Below are 21,040 nucleotides of genomic sequence, written 5' to 3'. Positions count from 1 at the left end.
TTTTCTCTTCTCTTCTCCAGGCTAAACATTCAAAAGGATGTGCAGGGCATGCATGTGCTAGCAGCCACTCCCCAATGCTCCAGTACACACCAGGCACACCCTCTGCTCCCCAAACCCTTCCCGTAAGCATGCACACACAACCTCCCTCCAGCATCAGGGGTGGAGCAGACATACACCTGCTCCCTTCTACGGTACCTAGTTTAAGGCCTCATGCATTCCAAAGAGCACATGAATAGGGCTTACGTCTAATTAACTTCCTAGAGCACTTTGCGTCCAACCCCCTTAAACTTGAGCTGTATACAGACATTATACTCACAAGTGAACAGAACATATGAGACGCGTCTGCTAGCACCAGCACCCCTGTCGTCCTACACAAGTTGGAGGGAAACCATCTCCAGCAGGGAGATGTAGGCTCCAAGTAGCGCAGTATTATCAAGGCAGTCTCCATGACTACAAGAGGCTCCCTGCTGCAGGCAGCCGTCCTCCACCTGATGGCGAGGATGCTCATCCACCATCTCTCCCCCCCCCCCCCCCGCATGTCCTACTGAAGAGCATAATGCCCGAATAAGGCTTCTAGGACTCAACCTACATTCTTTATGTACATCAACTTTCCTCGACCATAGTGCCTTCCAGATGTGATGCTGGGACTCCCAACTCCCATCATTCCCAACCACTGGCTAGACTAGCTGGGGACGATGGGACATGTTAGTCCAGGGGTCAGCAAACTTTTCCAGCAGGGGGCCGGTCCACTGTCCCTCAGACCTTGTGGGGGGGGGCGGACTATATTTTGAAAAAAAATATGAACGAATTCCTTTGCCCCACAAATAACCCAGAGATGCATTTTAACTAAAAGGACACATTCTACTCATGTAAAAACATGCTGATTCCCGGACCATCCGCGGGCCGGATTTAGAAGGTGATTGGGCCGCATCTGGCCCCCGGGCCTTAGTTTGGGGTCCCCTGTGTTAGTCCAACATCACCTGGAGGGCAACAAATTGGGGAAGGCTGGTGTGCATCACGTTGCTGAGATGTTCCCTAGGTTCCTCACAAGAGCCGGTCAATAGGTGGTCACTCAAGTCTGTTTCTGCACTACTCTGCTGAGTCCTGGCTTCCCTTAAAAACAGCACCTGCTGACTTCCAGAGAAGTCTCAACCGCATCCAGACAAGTCAGGTGGGGTGAGATGTATTTACCTTAGAACCCACCCAGACCAGAACGTGGGCACTTAAAACATAAAAGTATATTTAATTGCTCCTGAGCAGGAAGTTGTTAGAGACAACATTCTTATAGTTCTCACTTCCTGGCCTAACGTATTGTCTGATCTCTTTTTACATAGGCTTTCATTATCCCTTTCATCTCGCTTCCTCTCTGCCTGCCTCACAGCCCCCCACTCCCCATTCTGCCACCAACACCCTCAATCTGACACACACAGCTAACTCCACCCAACACTTCCCTGCTTTTATTATTCCACCCACTCTTCTATCAAGGTTATATTTTATCTTTCGCAAGTTATTTCCTCCGTAATAAAGCACACAGACACAATGCCCTCCTTGCAGTCTTCCTACCAGGGCCCTGCCTCTGCATTCTGAAAGTGGATGAGGCAAGAACATGCAGCTGCCAGAAGCAAGACCTTCACACCACTTGATCTCCAGCCTAATGATGGAAGGAAGATGGGATACAAATGCAATAAATAAATGGGTTCAAAATCTCTACATGCTTTTACATAGAGCTGAAAGGCAACTCCGGATTTAATTATGCTGCAGAAAACAAAACACTGGCAATTTATTTCTGTGTTTTCTGGCTTGATTTTCACTACTATCCTACTTTTCTTCTTTTTTTGTAAGCAGCTTTGAGTTTCAGAAAAGCAGCATGGCAACATTTTAAGCAATCAATCAATTAGATGCCTGCATGATGGTGCATGTTCGTTCACATGTGCTCTGTCCCCTTATCAGGTGGTCCCTTTGTGGATTCTGAGAGCACCAATTATCTAACTAAGAGGAAAAGAGGAATCGTTCCAGATTACCGGTAAGTCTCCCCAACTCTTCAAATTGCTGGTCAGGAGGCAAAAACGAGAGCTTGCTTATGTGAAATCAATTCAAAAGAGGAACAGTAACTAAAGCTAACGGGGGGATTTCCACAGAAAGATGGGAGCAACAAGCCTTCCCCCTTTTCAAGTTCGTCTCCCAACCAATTATCTAACTAAGAGGAATCGTTCCAGATTACCGGTAAGTCTCCCCAACTCTTCAAATTGCTGGTCAGGAGACAAAAAACGAGAACTTGCTTATGTGAAATCAATTCAAAAGAGGAACAGTAACTAATGCTAACAGGGGGGTTTCCACAGAAAGATGGGAGCAACAAGCCTTCCCCCTTTTCATGTTTGTCTCCCAACCATGAAAGAAACTGTGGCCCAATCTAAACACCTGTAAGCCTACTTAAGTGGGTTTAGATTACAGCCTTGTTATTTTCCTAGTGAGAGTGCTCCTTCACTCACTATCCGAGCCTGAGTCTGTTACAGAGTCCTGCTTATCCAAATATATTGCACATTTCCTATTACAACATTGTGACTTGCACAAAGCACTTTGAACTCTCAAAAAGGAAACTGCAGCTGTAAACAGGGTATGAAATACAGTTTTTCACAGATCCTACTGTGCATTTTGCACAGTATAATTGGAGCAACGGCACAAAAAATTACCCACCGATGACATAGGAGAGAATTAGGTTCCATCCCGTGATGAAGGCCAGCAGCTCGCCGACTGTCACATAGCTATAGAGATAAGCTGATCCAGTCTTTGGGACTCTGGCACCAAATTCGCCATAGCAAAGTCCAGCCAGCACAGAAGCCAGAGCAGCAATCAGGAAAGAGATGACAATGGCAGGTCCTGCGTTTTCTCGAGCCACTGCCCCAGCAAGAACGTAGACTCCTGCCCCAAGCGTACTGCCTACGCCAAGGGCAACCAAGTCGAAGGTGTTGAGGCATCGCGACAGCCGGCTGGCATCACTTGTGCAGTCCACCACTTTCCGACGAACCAACTGCTGTCCAAAACTAACAAGTCCCTTGCAGACCATCTCGTTGATGAAACCTGGAAGGGTCCGGAAACGGAAGGAGAGAGAACGTGCAAATAAATCAGTTATCAGTATTTGAACCTTCAAAGTGGTATTATGCAGAAATAGCTTTGTTTTGGCTGTGGTTTTCTTTCTCAAGCTCCACAATTCATTTAAAATAAGGCCTCCCAAACAGTAGCAGTCCATACGCCATCATGCATAAAACAGGATATGCACAAACACAGAAGTCAGTCCACTGGTCCATTTAGCTCAGTACTGCCTACACTGACTTGCAGTAGCTCTCCGGGGCTCCCAGTCCCACCTGGAGACGCCAGGGACTGAACCAGGCCACATTCTGCACAAACTCCAATTTCCAGATTACTTTCACAGGCAGAAAGTGCATCACAATCACCCAAACATGAAGTTACCAGAGCATAAGTCATCATGACTAGGCTATCTCTGTCCAGCAACACCTGTAGCTACTCCATGCCACTTGAGGTCACCTGGGCCTCCAGGGACAAAGCTGGATCAAGGAGTATCCCCTGACTAAACTACCTGGTCTTTCAGGGGGAATGTAGCCCCATCCAGAACAAGTTGCCTATTCAATTCCCAGGCCCAAGTACTACCAAGGCACTGGATCCCTGCATTGTCAGGATTCAGCCTCAGTGACGAAAAGAGAAAAATTCATGGCTAAAACTGCATTTGATGTTTTGCTTTCCATCACATTGAGAACCATTTTTTTTGCCAAATAGTAACCAGTCTCACTTCTGGGAAGTTCTGGGCACTTAGCCCACAACCCAACACACATAGCTCTATGCTGAACTGCGGTCCTTGTCTTCAAACAAATGTTCTTGCTTAGTTCGGGTCAGCCAATGCTCTGTAACTTATGTGCACACACATAAATACACACACAAACCAGCTGCAGAAAGCTGCTACCTGGACAAAGGATTACATTGGGAGATAGTATGCTTCTGAATACCAGTCACTAGAAACTGCAGGAGGGGAAGAGTGTTCTGGAGCTCAGGTCCTATTTGCTGGTTTCCCACTGGTGTCTAAATTGCTCTTCCAACCTAAAAGTTTGAATGCCTAGAGATTTTCAGAAGCAGAGGAAGAGTAGGAGCAAGATCGAGAGAGGATTATAGAGTGGTTTTTCTGTGCTTTGCATAGCCTTTTGGCCTTCCCCATTTCTAGTAGAAGAACGCTAATATGGAACGAGGTAAAGGTAAAGGGACCCTTGACCATTAGGTCCAGTTGCAGACGACTCTGGGATTGCGGCGCTCATCTCGCTTTACTGGCCAAGGGAGCCAGTGTATAGCTTCCGGGTCATGTGGCCAGCATGACAAAGCCACTTCTGGCGAACCAGAGCAGCGCAAGGAAACGCCGTTTACCTTCCCGCCGGAGCAGTACCTATTTATCTACTTGCACTTTGACATGCTTTTGAACTGCTAGGTTGGCAGGAGAATATGGAACTATGTGGATTTAATTAAGCTTTTCTTCTTGCAAAATTTGGGTTATGTTAGTGCCTTTAAGAAATGCAGACATCAAATAGTGAGATCAGGAAGGGTGAGGCTAGACTGCCAGTTCTGAGTCCCAGTCACATCATAGGACTTTGAGGCCTGTTGATTATTCCTTCATTCAAAACAAACACAAATCCTAACTTTTCATCTTCTTTTCTAGCAACAGCAGATTATTATTTTTTTGCAGGGGGAGGGAATCTGACCTTCAACAAAGATAAATGCTTTTTTTTTGTTTAATGTAGGTTCCTCAGTGAAGAGGTGACTAACTTTTTTCCTAGTTAGCAACTTCCCCCCTGCATGCTTCCCTCTTACAATCAAGAATGCGGGAAGCAGATTGTTTTTCCAAGAAGTGGGTTACTTTGAAATGCTGCTTATTTCAAAAAGAAAAAATGTTCCTGCATATGCAGGGGTCAGATCTTCCAACCATGTGGAGCAGATAGATAGATAGATATAGATTAGATATAGCGTATCCATTTATTGAATCCAGAAACCACATTCGATTGGCTCATTTACCTGCCCCCATGGCTACAAGCTCAGCCTGTTCTGCCTAGCCCAATATATTCATCACCAGAATGTAGCTGTATGGGTTGAATAGCTTCAGCCAGGCCATACATATACATATACATATACATATACATATACATATACATATACATATACATATACATATACATATACATATACATATACATATACATATACATATACATATACATATACATATCATAGCTGCCAAGTATCCCGTATCCGCCGGGAAAACCCCTTTTTTCTCACCGTTTCCCGGCGGCCTCCCGTTTAGCGGAAAATCCCGGTATTGTCCCTTAAATCAGGATACTTGGCAGCTATGAGTGGAGGAGAATGCAACCCTAATTACCTGGCCATTTTTCTGGTGCCGCTTGCCCTTCTATGGGCACCAGAAAATGGCGGCGCCGGTGCCGGAAGTCACTTTTACGTGTTTCCGGTCATGCGCGGAAGCGACTTCCGGCACCGGCGCCGCCATTTTCTGGTGCCCATAGAAGGGCGAAGCGCCACCGGAAGTCGCGTCACGCAACTTCCGGTCATGCGCGCGCTGCCGATCCCGGATATTTACGACCCGGACTTGGCAGGTATGATACATATACATATACATTAGGGAATGCGGGTGGCACTGTAGTCTACACCACTGAGCCTCTTGGGCTTGCCGATCGGAAGGTTGGCGGCTCAAATCCGCACAACAAGGTGAGCTCCCATTGCTCTGTCCCAGCTCCTGCCAACCCTTTCAGTTCAAAAGCATGCCAGTGTGAATAGATAAAAAGGTACTGCTGCGATGGGAAGGTAAACAGCGTTTCCGTGCGCTCTGGCTTCGTCACAGTGTTCCATTGCGCCAGAAGCGGTTTAGCCATGCTGGTCACATGACCTGGAAAGCTGTCTGTGGACAAACACCAGTTCCCTCGGCCTGAAAGCGAGGCGAGCGTCGCAACCCCATAGTTGCCTTTGACTGGACTTAACCGAACAGGGGTCTTTCACCTTTAACCTTTTTTACATCTACATGAAACCAACAGAAGCAAGGAACATTATCTCTGCAACGTCTGCTGGCTTAAATGCACTAGCATGTAAATTTCCTGTGGGAAATTTAATAAAATTCTGTTAATATGCATTTCACATTTCCTGAGGTACTTGCACTATGCCAAACGACACCGTACGTACAATAGATACTACTGCTTTCTTCAATACCTATGGGTATATTTTGCCTCTCCCTCTCTCCAGTTAGAATGCTCAGCATTCATCCCTCCCTCCCTTCAGATTTAAGCCAACCATTTACAGTATAACTATTCTGACCACATTCTTCTTTGAACAGGACCTCCCCAGCAGCTCTGCAGCGATTGCAATAAACCACTCAAATTGCATCATCATCGAATGCCTCTTTCCTGCAGTGCTGGCAAATAGGCTTGAGTGACAGGCTGTGTGTGTGTGTGTGTCGCGCACATGTACCCACGCACCTTGCATTTAAACGGTATTTCAGTAAGTGACAATATCAGAACTGAACAGCTTGTCAATAGAAAGCATTGCCATGGCAGCATCACCCACACACTTATTCGCCTTCAGTCACTAATGTCAGTTGTTTTATTTTTTAAAAAAGTGGGTACATATTGAGCTCAGAGTACTGACTCTTGCGATACCTGTGCACCTACTAACGAAAAGGAAATGCAACTTACAGTACGTCGCTTGCCTAATAGCCAATATTATTGAACAGGGGGAGGGAACTCTTCAATAACCAAGTGAGAAATACAGTGGTACCTCGGGTTAAGAACTTAATTCGTTCTGGAGGTCCGTTCTTAATCTGAAACTGTTCTTAACCTGAAGCACCACTTTAGCTAATGGGGCCTCCTGCTGCCACACAATTTCTGTTCTCATCCTGAAGCAAAGTTCTAAACCTGAGGTACTATTTCTGGGTTAGCGGAGTTTGTAACCTGAAGCGTTTGTAACCTGAAGCGTTTGTAACCCGAGGTACCACTGTACTGCTTACAATCCAACTTTCATAATTTTCACAATAGCGTAAGCCCATTCACCATGCTGTTCTGCAAAGGATCACAACGGTCAGGACCTAACAGCAACATTCACAATAGATACATTAGGGTTGATGTGGCTATGAAGCTACTGGTGTTGCTAGACTACAAATCCCATCTTCCCTGACTATTGGTAATACTTGCTGGGGCTGATGGGTGTTGGGAGTCCCATAAGATCTGGCTGGCTACAAGTACCCCACACCTGATTTGTGGCTTTAATCTGCTGAAGACGCTCAAGATCCAAAAGGCCCTGCAGAAAGGAGATGATCATATGCAGTATATTCCTTAATTAAAATCACATTTCCAAATCCTATACAAAAAAGAACTGAAGCTTTAAAAATGCTGGTCTCAGAAAGGAACATTATCATCTATTGAAAAAGTGACTCATAACTGCTGCCTCACTCATACATAATTGAATGTGCACTGGCAGCTAATCGTTCTAGCGGAAAATTAGGAATGTTTATTCACAGAACCAAAGAGTTGGAAGGGACCCTGAGGATCATGTAGTCCACCCCCCCTGCAATGCAGAAATATGCAGCTGGCCCACAGAGGGATTGAGCGTTATCAGCACCACACTCTAACCAACTTAACTATCATCTTTCAGATAGTTACCAATTATTCTGTATGAAGAAAGACAAGTTTGAGTTTAGCAGACTCAGCAGGGAGCTGCGGCCAATACCAGCTCTAAGATACATTCCCAGAGGACACACTTTTTTCAAACACCTGTTTCTCGCATTCACATTTCATGTGTAAAAATGCACTATATAAAGAGGCCCTCAGAAAAACAAGTACTGGGAATACCGATTCAGATCTCTGATATTCAGTGATTAGTGTCTTTAGGCTACACATTCTAAAATCATAGTGAAATCTGGGGGATCATTCCGGAGCAGATGGTTTTGAAATTTAATCTGAGCTCTTGATTTGTATCACTTCTGTGGGTTATAAAGAAAAGCTAAAAGGTGGAGACCCCAAGCAAGAGCACAGAGTTAAAACTGGCTGTAAAACTTTCCTTTTATAGGAAATGGTCTTTAATCTACACACCATCACAAGGTAGTGTACTTTCAATAAAATCCCTGCCACGTTTGATACATAGTGCACATCGTTCTTAGCTAAAATAAGCCGAAGATTGTGCATCTGAATAAGGCTGTTGTCTTTAATGCATAGGAGGTGGTTTCATTTTCCTTGTGGGCTGCAATTTTCTAAAAGAGAAAAGAAAGAAAAGGCAGGCACAATCTGTGGGGTTGATTCAGAAGGCTCGGTAAAAGTGGAAAGAATTCTCAGTCAAAACGGAATGTTCAGATCTTCTAGCAACAAAGGCCCCATGCATCCTGCTTTCTAGATATAATGAGTGTATATGTTTGTGAGTGTGCAAGGGAGGGACATAAAACACAAGTATCCCACACCCTGGCAATTTTCACTCTCCGCCTTAAAACCTTGCAAATGCAAGATTTCACTCTCTCCGCTCTTCTTTAAATATTTCTAGAGCATGATCAATGTACATAGAGCTTGGCAGTTTCCTAACACTTCTTCTGGAAGGAGGAGGGAGGATTTACAGTTCGCAGTCTCCCAACCCAGCAGATTTGTCTCTGTACCCCCAAGCGCTTCAGATTTCCTCCCCGCTAGATAGGGGCACAGCTTACCTGCAGAGTTCCTCTAGGGTTCCCAGGCCCTCTCTACTGTGCTACATAACCGTGGCAAAGATTCCTGCCACTGCCACCAGGTTAGGAGGAAAACGGGGGTTCATTATGCTTGCCACAAGAAAACGGCACACTTGCCATGGAAACTGCGGAACCTCGTCACTTAACAGATGGGAAGTTTAATGCAAACTTAGAAAAGGTGACGCAACCAACATTTACTGTGGCAAAACCCCAAAGGTGCAGAGAATGAGGCCTACTTCCCACTGAGGTGTTAAACCTGGTCTGCATCACTTCAGACAGGCTGGTGGGGTCCAAACATTTGACGGTTCTTCCAGATTTGTTGGGTGGTTGTTTTTTTTATGGGCACATAGAAACGTAGCATGTCTAGAGAAATAGGGGAAAGGAAAAGTATTGTGTAGGTTAGCATTCATTCATGAAGGCTCCCCACCATTTGAAATGTTACTGCCCAGATGAAGGTTTACTACCTCAGAGAGAACTAGGCCCGAATTTTGAGGGGGGGGGGGTTGGGGGGGAGAGACACGGCAGCATAAAAGTATCAGCTCATGCTGTAATATCGCCATGGGAACCAAGAATGCAAGTCCCACAAGCATCTCTTGCAAACTGACTTAACCGGCAGGGCTCTCTACTGGACAATACAATTATAAAGAATGTGCTGCACTTAATAGACTAGGGGTTTTATTGGAAGAACTTAGGCTGCCTAATCATCATCTGGAAAAGAGGCTGAATTCCACAGGGATGTTTTTAAAGGAACTTGCAAGAACTCTTTAAAAGGTATTGGAATGGATAGGCCACACAACCAACACTACCAAGCCAACAGGATGCATTTATACTCAGACCAGCAGCACCCCCCTCTTAGCTAATTTTTGTTATGTTTCCTAGTAATGAGGAGATGTTCCTAATTTTTGCACAGATGGGCATCCATTGGGCTATCATCATATCCAGGGGATCACATACCTTATATACAATATTTTTAAAAATCCACATTAATCAGCTCAGTGAGGAGAAGGTTCTACAGCCGTGGTGCCGCCACTGAAAAGCCTCTTCCACAGGATCTCACACTGGACATCTTATTCAGGACAGGGACTATAAAGAAAGCCTCACTGACTGGTTGTAATGTAGAGGCAGGTTGATACAAGAAAAGGTGCTCTCTCATTTGGGCCCCGGGTTCTTCAGGGCTTTAGATGCCAACCTAGAACTGGACTCAGACGTCGGGTTCCGGTTTCCGCCTGCAGGAATGGCGGACCTGTTTTCCATCTCTCTGACCTTCGTAAGGAATTTGGCGGTTGCTAGGGGAGTAAATGGCAACCCCCTACCCTCTCCGGGGGTTACGGAGAGGGGCCGCTGGCCCGCGATGCCCCCAGACCCACTCCGACTGTTTTTGGAGTGGGGGGAGCTTGGGCTGAGCACTTACGAGGGCCAGGACTCCCGGACGCTAATCTGCATGGCGGGGATTTCCATGGTTAAAGAAGATAATTAGGCTTAAATCTATGGACATACTTCAGAAGGAGGGGAAGAAGCGCTGTTTACTGCTGAGAAATTTATGCTGCTGAGGGAGAGGAGTCAAAGACTGTACTGCATCTGGAAGAAGGATTGATGGGGACGGAGCGATAAGGGAAGTGAGTTTTTATTTTTTTTCCTCATATTGTTGCCTCGTACCTTCCCGGACGCGATGTCCTGGCTTGTTTGGAGTGAAAGAGAAGCAAAAGACTGTGTGAGTTGAACTTTATAATTGTTGTTACTGAGCATATTTTTTAAAGATGTGGAGTTGCCGATGAGAAAAGCCCCCCCTAGTCGGACGGAAGGAGTTCTGGACGCGTTCGGAGGATTTATGAGCTGTGACGCACTTTAAATTGGAGCAGCGACCTGAAGCTAAGTTCAGCTATAGGGCAAGGAGATCCATTAATTTACCAAGAGTCTATGGTTTGATGTTTGGGTCTCCTGCCTGGAAAAGCTGTAAATTCTATAATGATCGTAAATCTTCATGGCTATGAGAGAAAACGAAAGTGATTTGAGCTTTTTAAGATGGCGCTGCTTCGAGCTGCTTCGACGCAACAGGGAGCTCCATTAAGAAGATTTATGGGGAGGCTGGACTGATTAACTCACACAGGAGAAAGAACATCTGTGAAACTTTGTTTGATATTTATCTCAGCAGCTGGGAAACAATCGGATGAAAGTGGAAAACATCTAGGTGACTGTAAGGGGAAGATCTGGATTATTATGAACTTGGAGGACGATTTGAACTTTAGAAAAAAGACGGCAGTGGACAGTTGCGAGGAATTCCCAATTTCTTGAAGCATGGGAACCCAAATAAAAAATTCTTTAGATGATTTGGCATAACATTCGGTTTGATTGATATATATATGTGTATAATTTGAAATATTGAATGTGATATAATTGGTTTTAATTGGAAAATTAATAAAAATATTTTATAAAAAAAAAAAAGAACTGGACTCAGACGTCAACAGGCAAACAGCTAAGCTGTTTAAGAGTTAGTGCCACAGGGTAGTTCCACAGCGATCAACTTAACCTTTGGAAGGTTCTTTGCATATCATTTTGTTTTTAGTTAATATTATTTGTACACCAATTACAATAAACTGACTGACAGGTAAGGCAGCTCAAAGTGATCTGTGGGGATGGGGCAGTTTTGGATCTAACCTGCTGACCATATCCACTTCTTTTCCCTGGTTTAAAATCAAGATGGGTGGGGCAGTCACACACAAATTATGCACAAAAGTAGAAAAAGAAGGTTTCTCTCTCTGTCTCATGCAATAAAGCTGAATGTCAGAAGATTCAGAACATGTAAAATAGTACTGCAATAGTAATGGCATAGTGAAACAGTGGGATTTGCTACCACAAGATGTAGTGACAGCACCAACTTATGGCAGTTTTAGTTTAAGGAGGGGTAGACACATTCATGGAGCACAGGATGAACACCAGATGCTGGGAAAGATGAGAATGTTACTGTGTTCATGTCCTGCATACGGACTTCCCACAGGTCAGCCACTTAAGATGCTCAATTAGATGCATTTGCTCTGGTCCAGGAGGCCTCTTTTTACATTCTTAGGGCTGCGGCCTTAAATTAGTTCTACTAAATGTCCTACTTCCCGTTTTAACATCTTCAAATTCAAAACAATAAACTCCAGTGTTATTCTGTCCTGGAAGCTTATAAATTGGCCTGTTCTTGCTATGATTTTAAGTCTTTTAGCCCTACAACCACATGCGTTCACGCCTGCCTGCGTTACAAGTCACTTGCATGAACTAACTTGCATGAATAAACCGTCTATCATCAAAGACGGTTTATTAAGTCATGCACCGGATTGTTTCGTGTTTGCTTTGAAACATCGAATTCCTTGGACCTCGTGCATTATCCAAATGAAATTACTTTACCCAGGATACCGTGTTTGTTTGACCGTACTACCTAAGGAACAACCAGTTTTTGTTAAAGCTCCTCCTGCAATGGAGACAATAGCATTATTTTCATGTGTATCAATAACTTTTGATAACGAAACAATAGGAGTAGTACTAAGAACCAGGTGGTGACACATGGCAGGCTGAAATCGTCTATGAAGTCATCCAAGCATAGGAGGCTTATACAGTCAGAGCACTAGCTTAATATTGCCTGCACTAACAGACAGCAGCTCTTCAGGGTTTTCAGATGTCCAGGATTAAGCCTAGGGGATTTTGCATGCAGTGCAGATGTTCAGTAACTGAGCTACAACCCTTCCACATATGTAAAAGCTGCACTACCGCTTAAAGTGATGCATTTCTCTCTGAGAAATCTTCCGGTCCATTATTTCCTTTATTGTGTTTTTGCCGATATAGGAAAACCAGGTTGAGCAAGCTTACTCTCTACTGAAAATCAACCAAGTGTGGCTTCAATGCTGGACGTTGGCAGCAGCAGCAGCAGCTAGCCAAGCATCTGTTCTGAAAGACTTTGAAAGCCACTGGAAGAAATTCGGAGAGCCACAGGCCCTTTGAAACAAGTTTAGAAATCTAGAAATGTAACTTTTGTACTGATCCGGAGAGAAAACACCCTTCCTGCCAAGATGCGGGACATGTGCACAATCTGTAACTCATAGCTGTGTTTTGCTCAGAGACATACGTCGTATATAGGCTACAACTGCTTGTCTCCCTTTCACTTCCAATGCTTAAAAAGTGCCACTCCTTTAACTGCAGAAGATAGTGCTACATGCAGAGTCACTTTGGCAGTGCTAGGAAAGCACTCTCCATCTGCTAGCATTAGAAAGGCTACTGCCGCCCTGCTATTATCTGGAGCAACCAGCAAAATGCTGCACTGCCACCCTCCCAACTGCAGTATCACTATTGCTTAAAAGGACCAGGCAGTGAGGAGGTTGGGGTAGTACAGCTGAATGGGTGGAGTGTGGCGAGTTCAGAGTTCTGCAAGTGCACCAGTGGAGCCAACTGGGCACTCTCACACAGCCCCAACCTCCCCAACACTATGTCCTGGTAAGCAAGAGCAAGACTACAGAAGCTGCAAAAATCCTTCTCTAAACAAAATGATAAATGTGTTTTACCTGGGCTGTTGAATTGTTTTAACGAATTAGCTTTGGATACAGTATTATCTTATTATTACTCCAATATGGAATTAATATTATTTATGTTGTATTGATTTCACTGGTCGCTGCTATTACAAATAATGCAATTAGTACATTTTGCCAAAAAAAAAAAGAGTCAGGTTATTGACTGTTTGTCTACAGATAATCTCCAGCTCCCCAAAGAACAAAGAAAAAGACTGGGAGTGATATTGGGATGGAAAGCAGGGCATTCCCTGCAGATCTCAAGGTGCAAGGCTAGGCTCAAAATAGGAGTGTGGAGACTGTCCACAATCAGGACTTCAAAGCGTGATGTCAGTTGATTGACAGGTGGGTGGCTCCACCAAGGGGTGGAGAAAAGTATCTGGGCCCACCAGCCAGAAAATGTTCTCCACCCCTTCCCTAGATCCATGGTAAAAATTATGTGAGATCTGCCTTTTCCGTATTCTTAAAGCAAGTTTTACAGCACTTTCTCAAGGTGTAGGGAGCACGTATTGCCCAAGCAAGGACTTTCACAACTTCTGAGGATTCTCAAGAATGCTGCTCTTCTCCCAGCAGAAAATGAGAGGATCTTTACCTAAAAGGTCACCAGTTGCAAGTTCAACTGTTTGAGGAAGGAGAAGACTGTTTTTATCACAAATGCAGTGATCCCACCAAACAAACTTTGGCTTGCGGCAAAATGCTTCCCGGTGAAGACAAGTGCCCAGACTGAAGCAAACTCCCTGCATAAAATACAAACTCTTATCTATGCATCGCAGCGCCGTATGGAACCCTCCTTAAGTCATTCCAAATGTGGCTGTTTTCCTGCAAGAATCCCCCAGCCCCACTAGCTTTAGCTTCCCACTAATGAGGTTCCCTGTTTACTGGTTACAGAGAAAACAAGGTTCTACAGAAAAATGTATTTGCATCTGTTGAGGCTGGTGTGTTTTCTAACACACCAAAGGTCTCTAGTTTAAAACCAGGTATTAACACAGGACCACGAAGCAAGGCAAGGTGGTCGACTCTGGCAGCAGATCTGGACCCAAGAAACGCACCACTCAACTTTGCCACCGCCCCCTCACACGTCATGGTATGAGGGGGGGGGGTGCACCCATGGAGAAGGAGGGGGTAACGGGAGCGGCAGGCCATGCCCACAGCAGCAGTGTTCAAAATTCATCAATCAGGTGCGTTTTGCACCTGGCGGTTGGCCACTTGTGACCAAGTGAAAATGCCCGGCCGTCAAGATGGTGCCTGACATCTCCTCCATCTGGAGGAGCATGCCTAGCGATCCTTGGATCTTGACTGTTTTCACACACTAACAACACATCCTTTATCTGAAGAAGTGTGCATGCACACGAAAGCTCATACCAAAATAAAAACTTAGTTGGTCTTTAAGGTGCTACTGAAGGAATTTTTTTATTTTGCTTCGACTCAGACCAACACGGCTACCTACCTGTAACTAACACATCCTTTAGAATGCTATCCATTATATTTTATCGGCACAATCAGAATGAATTTCAAGAACCCAAAAGTCGTATTAAAAAAATATGGCTTTCGAGCCCTCTGGCATTCCATTCTGGCAACTGTAACCCTGGTTTAAGGAGCCAATTGGCACCTAGCTCATATATCTGAGTTTCTAACACTGCACAAGAGCAGTGGGGCACATCCGTGGAGGAGGCACCAGGCACCAGCAGCAGGGGGTTGCCTCAAGCGGCAAAGCATCCCGGGCTGGCCCTGCATCAACACGTAGATATTTATAGGGAGGCCCATAGTTCAACTCTAGAGCACATGAGTTGCATGCAGAATGCCCTAGGTTCATCTACATAGGGTTAGGAAGGACACCTGCCTGGAATTCAGCTGCCCGTCAGTATAGAATAGCCTGCTGGGAGTTGTAGTCCGAAACATCTGGAGGGCACCAGTTTGGGGAAGGCTAGTGTAGACATTCCCAGGCTAGCTAGACCCACAATCTGCCTCAGTGTGCATCAGCTTCCTACGTCCTTATGCATGCTGGCATTAAACAGTAAGGGGCAGCGAGATGCAGATTCTGTTTTAATCCTTTACCTATCACCAAGTTGTCAAAAGATTTGTTTCCAATAGCTGAAACGCTATAATGGGAAGGAAAACAAACCAAAACAAAAGCATGAAAGAAAAGAAAATTAAAGGCTGAATTGGGAGGTCACTGTAAAGGCAGGACAGGACCCCGAGTTCCAACAGGCTGCACTGACGCAGGAAGAGTTAATGAGACGAGTAAGCAGAGTAGGGAAAGAGTCACTTTCATAGAAGGCTAATCAGCTCATTAGGAAGAGAGCCAAAACTACATTCTGAGTATACCTGGTCACTGTTAATTCTCAGGAAACAAAGGCATGGCTAAACTGAAAGGGTTATTGAATGTCCCTACACTGTACAGGTTGATGTGCATTTCCTCCCAGAATGCCTCATCAAGATTTCCTATTTTATCATATCTTCTTGTTTTAGTTCCCCCACACCTTCTTCCTTGGAGCAGTTTTAGAAGACCCATGCCAACATCAAAGAAACGAAACACTCCTGCGGCCAGTTGCTCCTCATGCAAACGCACAGCTGACAGTATGGTGAACAGCCCCATTTGTGTGTGACCATCGTAATGCATGAATCACCTTACATTCTGAAATGAATACTGGAGATTTCAGATACTCCTGTGAGCCCCACAACCTAGTAGCTCATGTGCTATGTTGTTCATCTGAACAGATTATTCTAATGAGTGAGAAAACATTGTATGAAATGGTTCCTAAGAAAGCATCTGCGGGCAAAATGTCTCAGAAGGCAAGTGGAAACAAAGCTGTTCTCATATAATTACACCATAATTATTTTATAATCATTATAAAAAGAATCATAATTGCAGAAGAAATAAAATGGAGGGAAGCTTTCATTAATTTGAAGCAGTTCACACACTTAACACTGCTTTTATTTATTATCTCAGCATCAGGTGAGGTCATTCCACGAGTTGCAAAATTTTGGTACCAGTTAATATTGTGGGCATTGTTCAGATTTAACAAACTATGGTTTGTTGTTACATGCCTTGGGCTTGTATGAACCCCCCTCCTTCCCATCACACACAGATGAAGAAAGGAGATTTAAGATTTCTGTTCCTGATTAACTAGAAATTGTAATCTGTAATTGTGTCCAATCATTGTGAAGTTTGTCAGGTTCAGACACAATGCTAAATTGCATCTAAACAAAATCAAAAGCTTCGGATCTCTTCCTCGTGACCACACTGGAGGAAGGAGGAGGAACATAAACATAAGGCTCGTTGTCACAAAACAAGGCTATGGCAATGTTACAACCCAACCAGTTCACTGTGGCTAAAGGAGAAGGAATGTTGACCAGGCCAAGCATGTATGTGAAACTTTGGATACCTGTTACTAAAACATTCCAAACGCTAGCACTGCTTTGTTATTTGTATCCAGTGACTCTGGCTTTAACGAAGCATGCAAAGTTTAGCAGCAAACCAAGAAGAGGAACAACTTTAGACATTGCTTCAGAGAGCTTTTATTGCAAAGCAAACTCAACGCAAGTTAATGTTGTGTCAATAATTTTTTTTAAAAAAAAACCCTATAACAAAACCACTGAGCCTAGGGCTTGCTGATCAGAAGGTCGGCGGTTCGAATCCCTGTGACGGGGTGAGCTCCCGTTGCTTTGTCCCAGCTCCTGCCAACCTAGCAGTTCGAAAGCACGTCAAAATACAAGTAGATAAATAGGAACCGCTACAGCGGGAAGGTAAACGGCGTTTCCATGTGCTGCTCTGGTTTGCCAGAAGCGGCTTTGTCATGGTGGCCACATTACCTGGAAGCTATACACCGGCTCCCTTGGCCAATAATGCGAGATGAGCGCGCAACCCCAGAGTCGGTCACGACTGGACCTAATGGTCAGGGGTCCCTTTACCTTTACCTGTTTTTACAACTGGACAACTTAAAAGATACACAATGATATCAAGATACAAACAGAAAAGGAGCAGGCACTTTTCATAGTGGACACAGTACCGTCATTCCCCAGAATTTTCAGTTTAAAGGAAATTGCATGATATAACATACCCTTGCTGAAGACCTGAAGAGTCACGCTGGGTTTCTGATATGCAATCCTGACCTACAAAGGGCAATATTCTGATGATGTGGCTGCTTATACCCTTATGACCCAATTCCCAGAAGCCAAGAGTGTCATCCAGTCGCTTAGAAGTATCTGTGAGGCTTCCACTTGTTTAGCGGTGTTGCAGCTCGGGTATCAGATTATCTAGGCAGCTTTTGGTCTGGCAGTAAGAGCGCTATGGGTTACTTGCAAGACTTCAGAATTTGAATCCAAGCACCGTAAGAAACTTTGCAAAAATGAAAGTTGCGTAAGTATTGGCTTGCAAATGACACCCTGTTAGTGCAAACCTGCCAAAGAGTTTAAAGGGGGTTTGATGAGGGCTTGCTCCTTTTATGTTGGAGCAAATGTGATTCTTGAAAGTACAGTACACTCACTCTTAAAAATAAGTAATGCGGCATATTTCCACTATAGTAACTGGTAACAACAGCTAGCTTAAAAAGCCATCAGACATCAAGGGTGATTAACAATCCCTTGATACTATCCTAATGTGATTTCCTGCCCCTAACAGCAGCAATTTCCCTTAGAAAGTTAAGCAAACAAACTAGATTTGTGCTTTCCAAATCACATTCAAAATTTCCACTGCAGTTTAGAGAAAAGAGAAAGTCATTGAAACCAACTTTATGGCTTTAAATGCTGGGCAAACACAAGCACTCTGCCTTGTGTTATCTGGGCTCCATTACAACTGCTTGTGTTCTAGTTTTCATGTTTATTTAAAAGCGGCAAAGAATTGTAGCACCTAGGAGGAATATATGATTACACACCCCGGAAAAGGGAAGAACAGATACCTAAAAGCAGAGAATTCAGCACATGAGTCTGAGCAGCTACCATAGTTCCTACACCTCTTATGCCTTGGATTTATTTAGCCCTGCCTCTCTGCTCCGTTGCTATTATTGGCAAGGAAGGCCAAGAAGGTTCTTTACCGTAAATAACTGGCTCACTACTTCTAATGTAATCCGTAGGTGAATTGCATCAGAAGGATATCTCGAGCCGAAGTATGAGGGATGCTAATACTGTAGTCCTGGGGCAGTCCCCTCCATAAACACTTAAGACCAATGACGGGAATCCACTGTAGTAATGACTCGCCCCTCCCGCAACAACAACACACACACACACGTGAACCAAAAAAAGCGCCATTTAAGGCAGCACGCCTTTCATTCCCAAAGCCAAATTAGATCAGCCCATCATACGCCTGCGGTGGGCAGCTGGGGAAGAGGAGAGTTTGCCCACCCTCTGGAAATCGCAATGTGGAAAGGGGATGGTGGGATTTGGGGTGGGGGGGGGAGAGAGAAAAAAAAACGAAAAGGCGATCTGAACACCCCCAGCCCAGCCGCATGATCCCCGATTCGAACTACCTAAGCAGGGCGTCCCTTCCGACTTCCTCTACATAGACTATAAATATTGCATCATGCACCACGCTGCTCGCAAAATGGATTCCTCGCGTAGCATGTGGCTGAGGTCCGGAGCACATGTTCGCCCAGTGAGAAGGCGGCCGGGCCGGGCGGAAAAGCCAGCCAGCCAGCCAGCGCGATCTCGCTCAGAGAAAGAGATGTGGGCGAACCGGACCCGCGTGTTCCCGGGGCTCCCCCGCCCCCGATTCCCCACCTCACGCTCTCCGGATGAGCCTTCCAACTCTCCCGCTCAAGGGAGCATCCTAGCAAAGCGATCTACCCAACTCTGTATGCATAGAAGCTGGAGGAGAAAGAAAGGGCAGAGGGGCTGGGGGAGAAACCGCTGCCTGGGGGTCACCCCGGTTACTCACCCCGCCTGTGCCCGGTCAAGTTCCTAATGAAACGGTGACAGCAGCAGCAGCAGATGGTGGAAAAGGGACAGCGAAGGAAGGGAAAGGAGCGCGCGGCGGTGGCGGCCAAGGAATGGGGAGTGAACCCGAGTTGCGCCCTTGCCGGCTGCTGTGATCTCAGGAGCTGGCCGAAAAGGTGCTACCGGTGGCGGCGGCTGGAACTGGCAGGGCTGGCTGCATAGCAAGGCGGTCTCGTTTCTACGCGTCGAGGGGGCTCCTCCTCCTCAGTAGTGAATGGAGGCAGCCGCAGGGGACGAGGGCGGGGAATAAGGCGTGGAGGGGAGGGACTCCGAGCGGCTCACAGGCACAGCCGGCGTCGCTTTCCCCCTTTCTCCACCCTCTCCGGCGGTTTTATTATAGCGAGGGAGGGAGGACGCTGCCGAGCGGGAAGCGGGCGCGCCGCTGCCGTCTGAAGAGAAGGGCATTGGGGGGGGGGGGGGGGACGACGACGACAGGAGCGTCCGCGGGCTGAGGAGGTCAAGCCAGGCGCAGTAGCGCAAGGCTGCCGCCGCCGCCTCTACCCGTTCCAGTGTTGGCACGTTTGGAAGGCGCCCGGAGCGCCGCTAGAGGCGTCCAAGGAGGCTGAGCGCGCGCGCGCCTCTCCCGCTCCACACTCAACATCCCCGCCCAAAGGGTGTGTTCCGAGGGCAGGGCTGTGAAGCGCGCCAGCTGTATCTCGGCTTCCTTCCTCTTGGTCTTGCTGTATCCTCCACTCCCCCGCCACACGCACGCAGCTTACCTTTCCTCCCACGCCCCGGGCTCGGAGGAGGAGGAGGCAAGTTCAAAGCGTCACCGCGTGTGTGTCATCTCCCGCGTCACTGGAAAGGCTCTGAGAGATAAGGGGAGAGAGGGGGGGCAGCTGTAGAGAAAGAGCGCGAGAGGGCGGTGGGAGAGAGAGGATGGGACGATCCTGGTAACGGACCCCGGCCCAAGCCGCCTCTGCTTTGCGCTCGTCAAGGCAGGAGGGAGCAATGGGCAATGGCATGGCACACTAGGCTTGCTTATTTGGGGTGTTCAGCCTGGACGGGTCTGTGCCGTCTAATGCAGTTTTTGTTTGCTTTGTGCATAGCCGCTGCTAACAATGTGATTTTTGGTATTTCGTTTTCTTCTTGCTCGTTTACAATTCTTGGCCCAACCGCAACCACATAGATATATCAAAACAGACAAACACGTGCACTTATATGTACGCACCAGCAGCTTATCTCAGGATAACACTTCATGCATCTGATGAAGCGATCTACAGTCTCATACTCTCCAACGTTCCTTCGATGAAAATAGGGACGTCCTAAAAAAGCGGGACATTCTGATCTGGGATCAAATCAGAAACAGGGGCAGCTTTTGTAAATCCAGGACTGTCCCTGGAGAAATAGGGACACTTGAAGAGTCTGCAGTCTAAGGACCATCTCTCCCCATATGAGCCAACCTGGACCCTTTTCTGCAGTGACTCCTCGCTTATGGGATGCTCTCCCCAAGGAGGCTCACTAGCCACTAGGCAAAAACCTTCCTCTTCTCCCAGGCCTTTGGCTAATTAAATAACATATGGCCTTTTAAAATGTAGAGGAGGAGCATTGTTTATGTTTGTTATTACGGTATATATTGTTGTGTTTTTCTATAGTAAATCACCCAGTGATCCTCTGATGGAGGGTGGCATAGACATTTAATAAATTATTTTTATTATTCGAAATCAAAAATTGACAGGTGAAGCCACCTAACAATTCAAATGTACCAACACTGAGGGTCTAATTAAAATATGTAGCTTGTCACTAAAATTGGTCTCTACCAGAATTATCCATGTCTATTCATAAGTAAGTCCTGTTGAATTCAATGGGG

At 45.8% G+C, this 21,040-nt stretch overlaps 1 protein-coding gene across 2 annotated transcripts in view; it reads right to left on the bottom strand.

Annotated features, from left to right (window-relative positions):
* Window positions 1–19,446, bottom strand: part of SLC7A1 (solute carrier family 7 member 1) — a 46,225-nt gene extending 26,779 nt beyond the window's left edge. Inside the window, exons 1-3 of one of the 2 annotated variants that reach the window (XM_060273813.1) lie at window positions 19,172–19,446; window positions 17,361–17,412; window positions 2,695–3,078 (exon numbers count right to left, since the gene is read on the bottom strand). In XM_060273813.1, the coding sequence (XP_060129796.1) occupies window positions 2,695–3,064 (370 nt within the window). In that variant the 5' untranslated portion in view covers window positions 3,065–3,078; window positions 17,361–17,412; window positions 19,172–19,446. The remainder of the gene's footprint in view (window positions 1–2,694; window positions 3,079–17,360; window positions 17,413–19,171) is intronic. The other variant, XM_035114950.2, reaches the window with a different exon arrangement.
* Window positions 19,447–21,040: the final 1,594 nt, after the last annotated feature.

Source organism: Zootoca vivipara, chromosome 4 (genome assembly GCF_963506605.1).
Source record: "Zootoca vivipara chromosome 4, rZooViv1.1, whole genome shotgun sequence".
Taxonomy (NCBI): domain Eukaryota; kingdom Metazoa; phylum Chordata; class Lepidosauria; order Squamata; family Lacertidae; genus Zootoca; species Zootoca vivipara.
The sequence above is the reverse complement of the archived record's forward strand: the minus strand, read 5'-3'. Positions and strand labels throughout refer to the sequence as shown.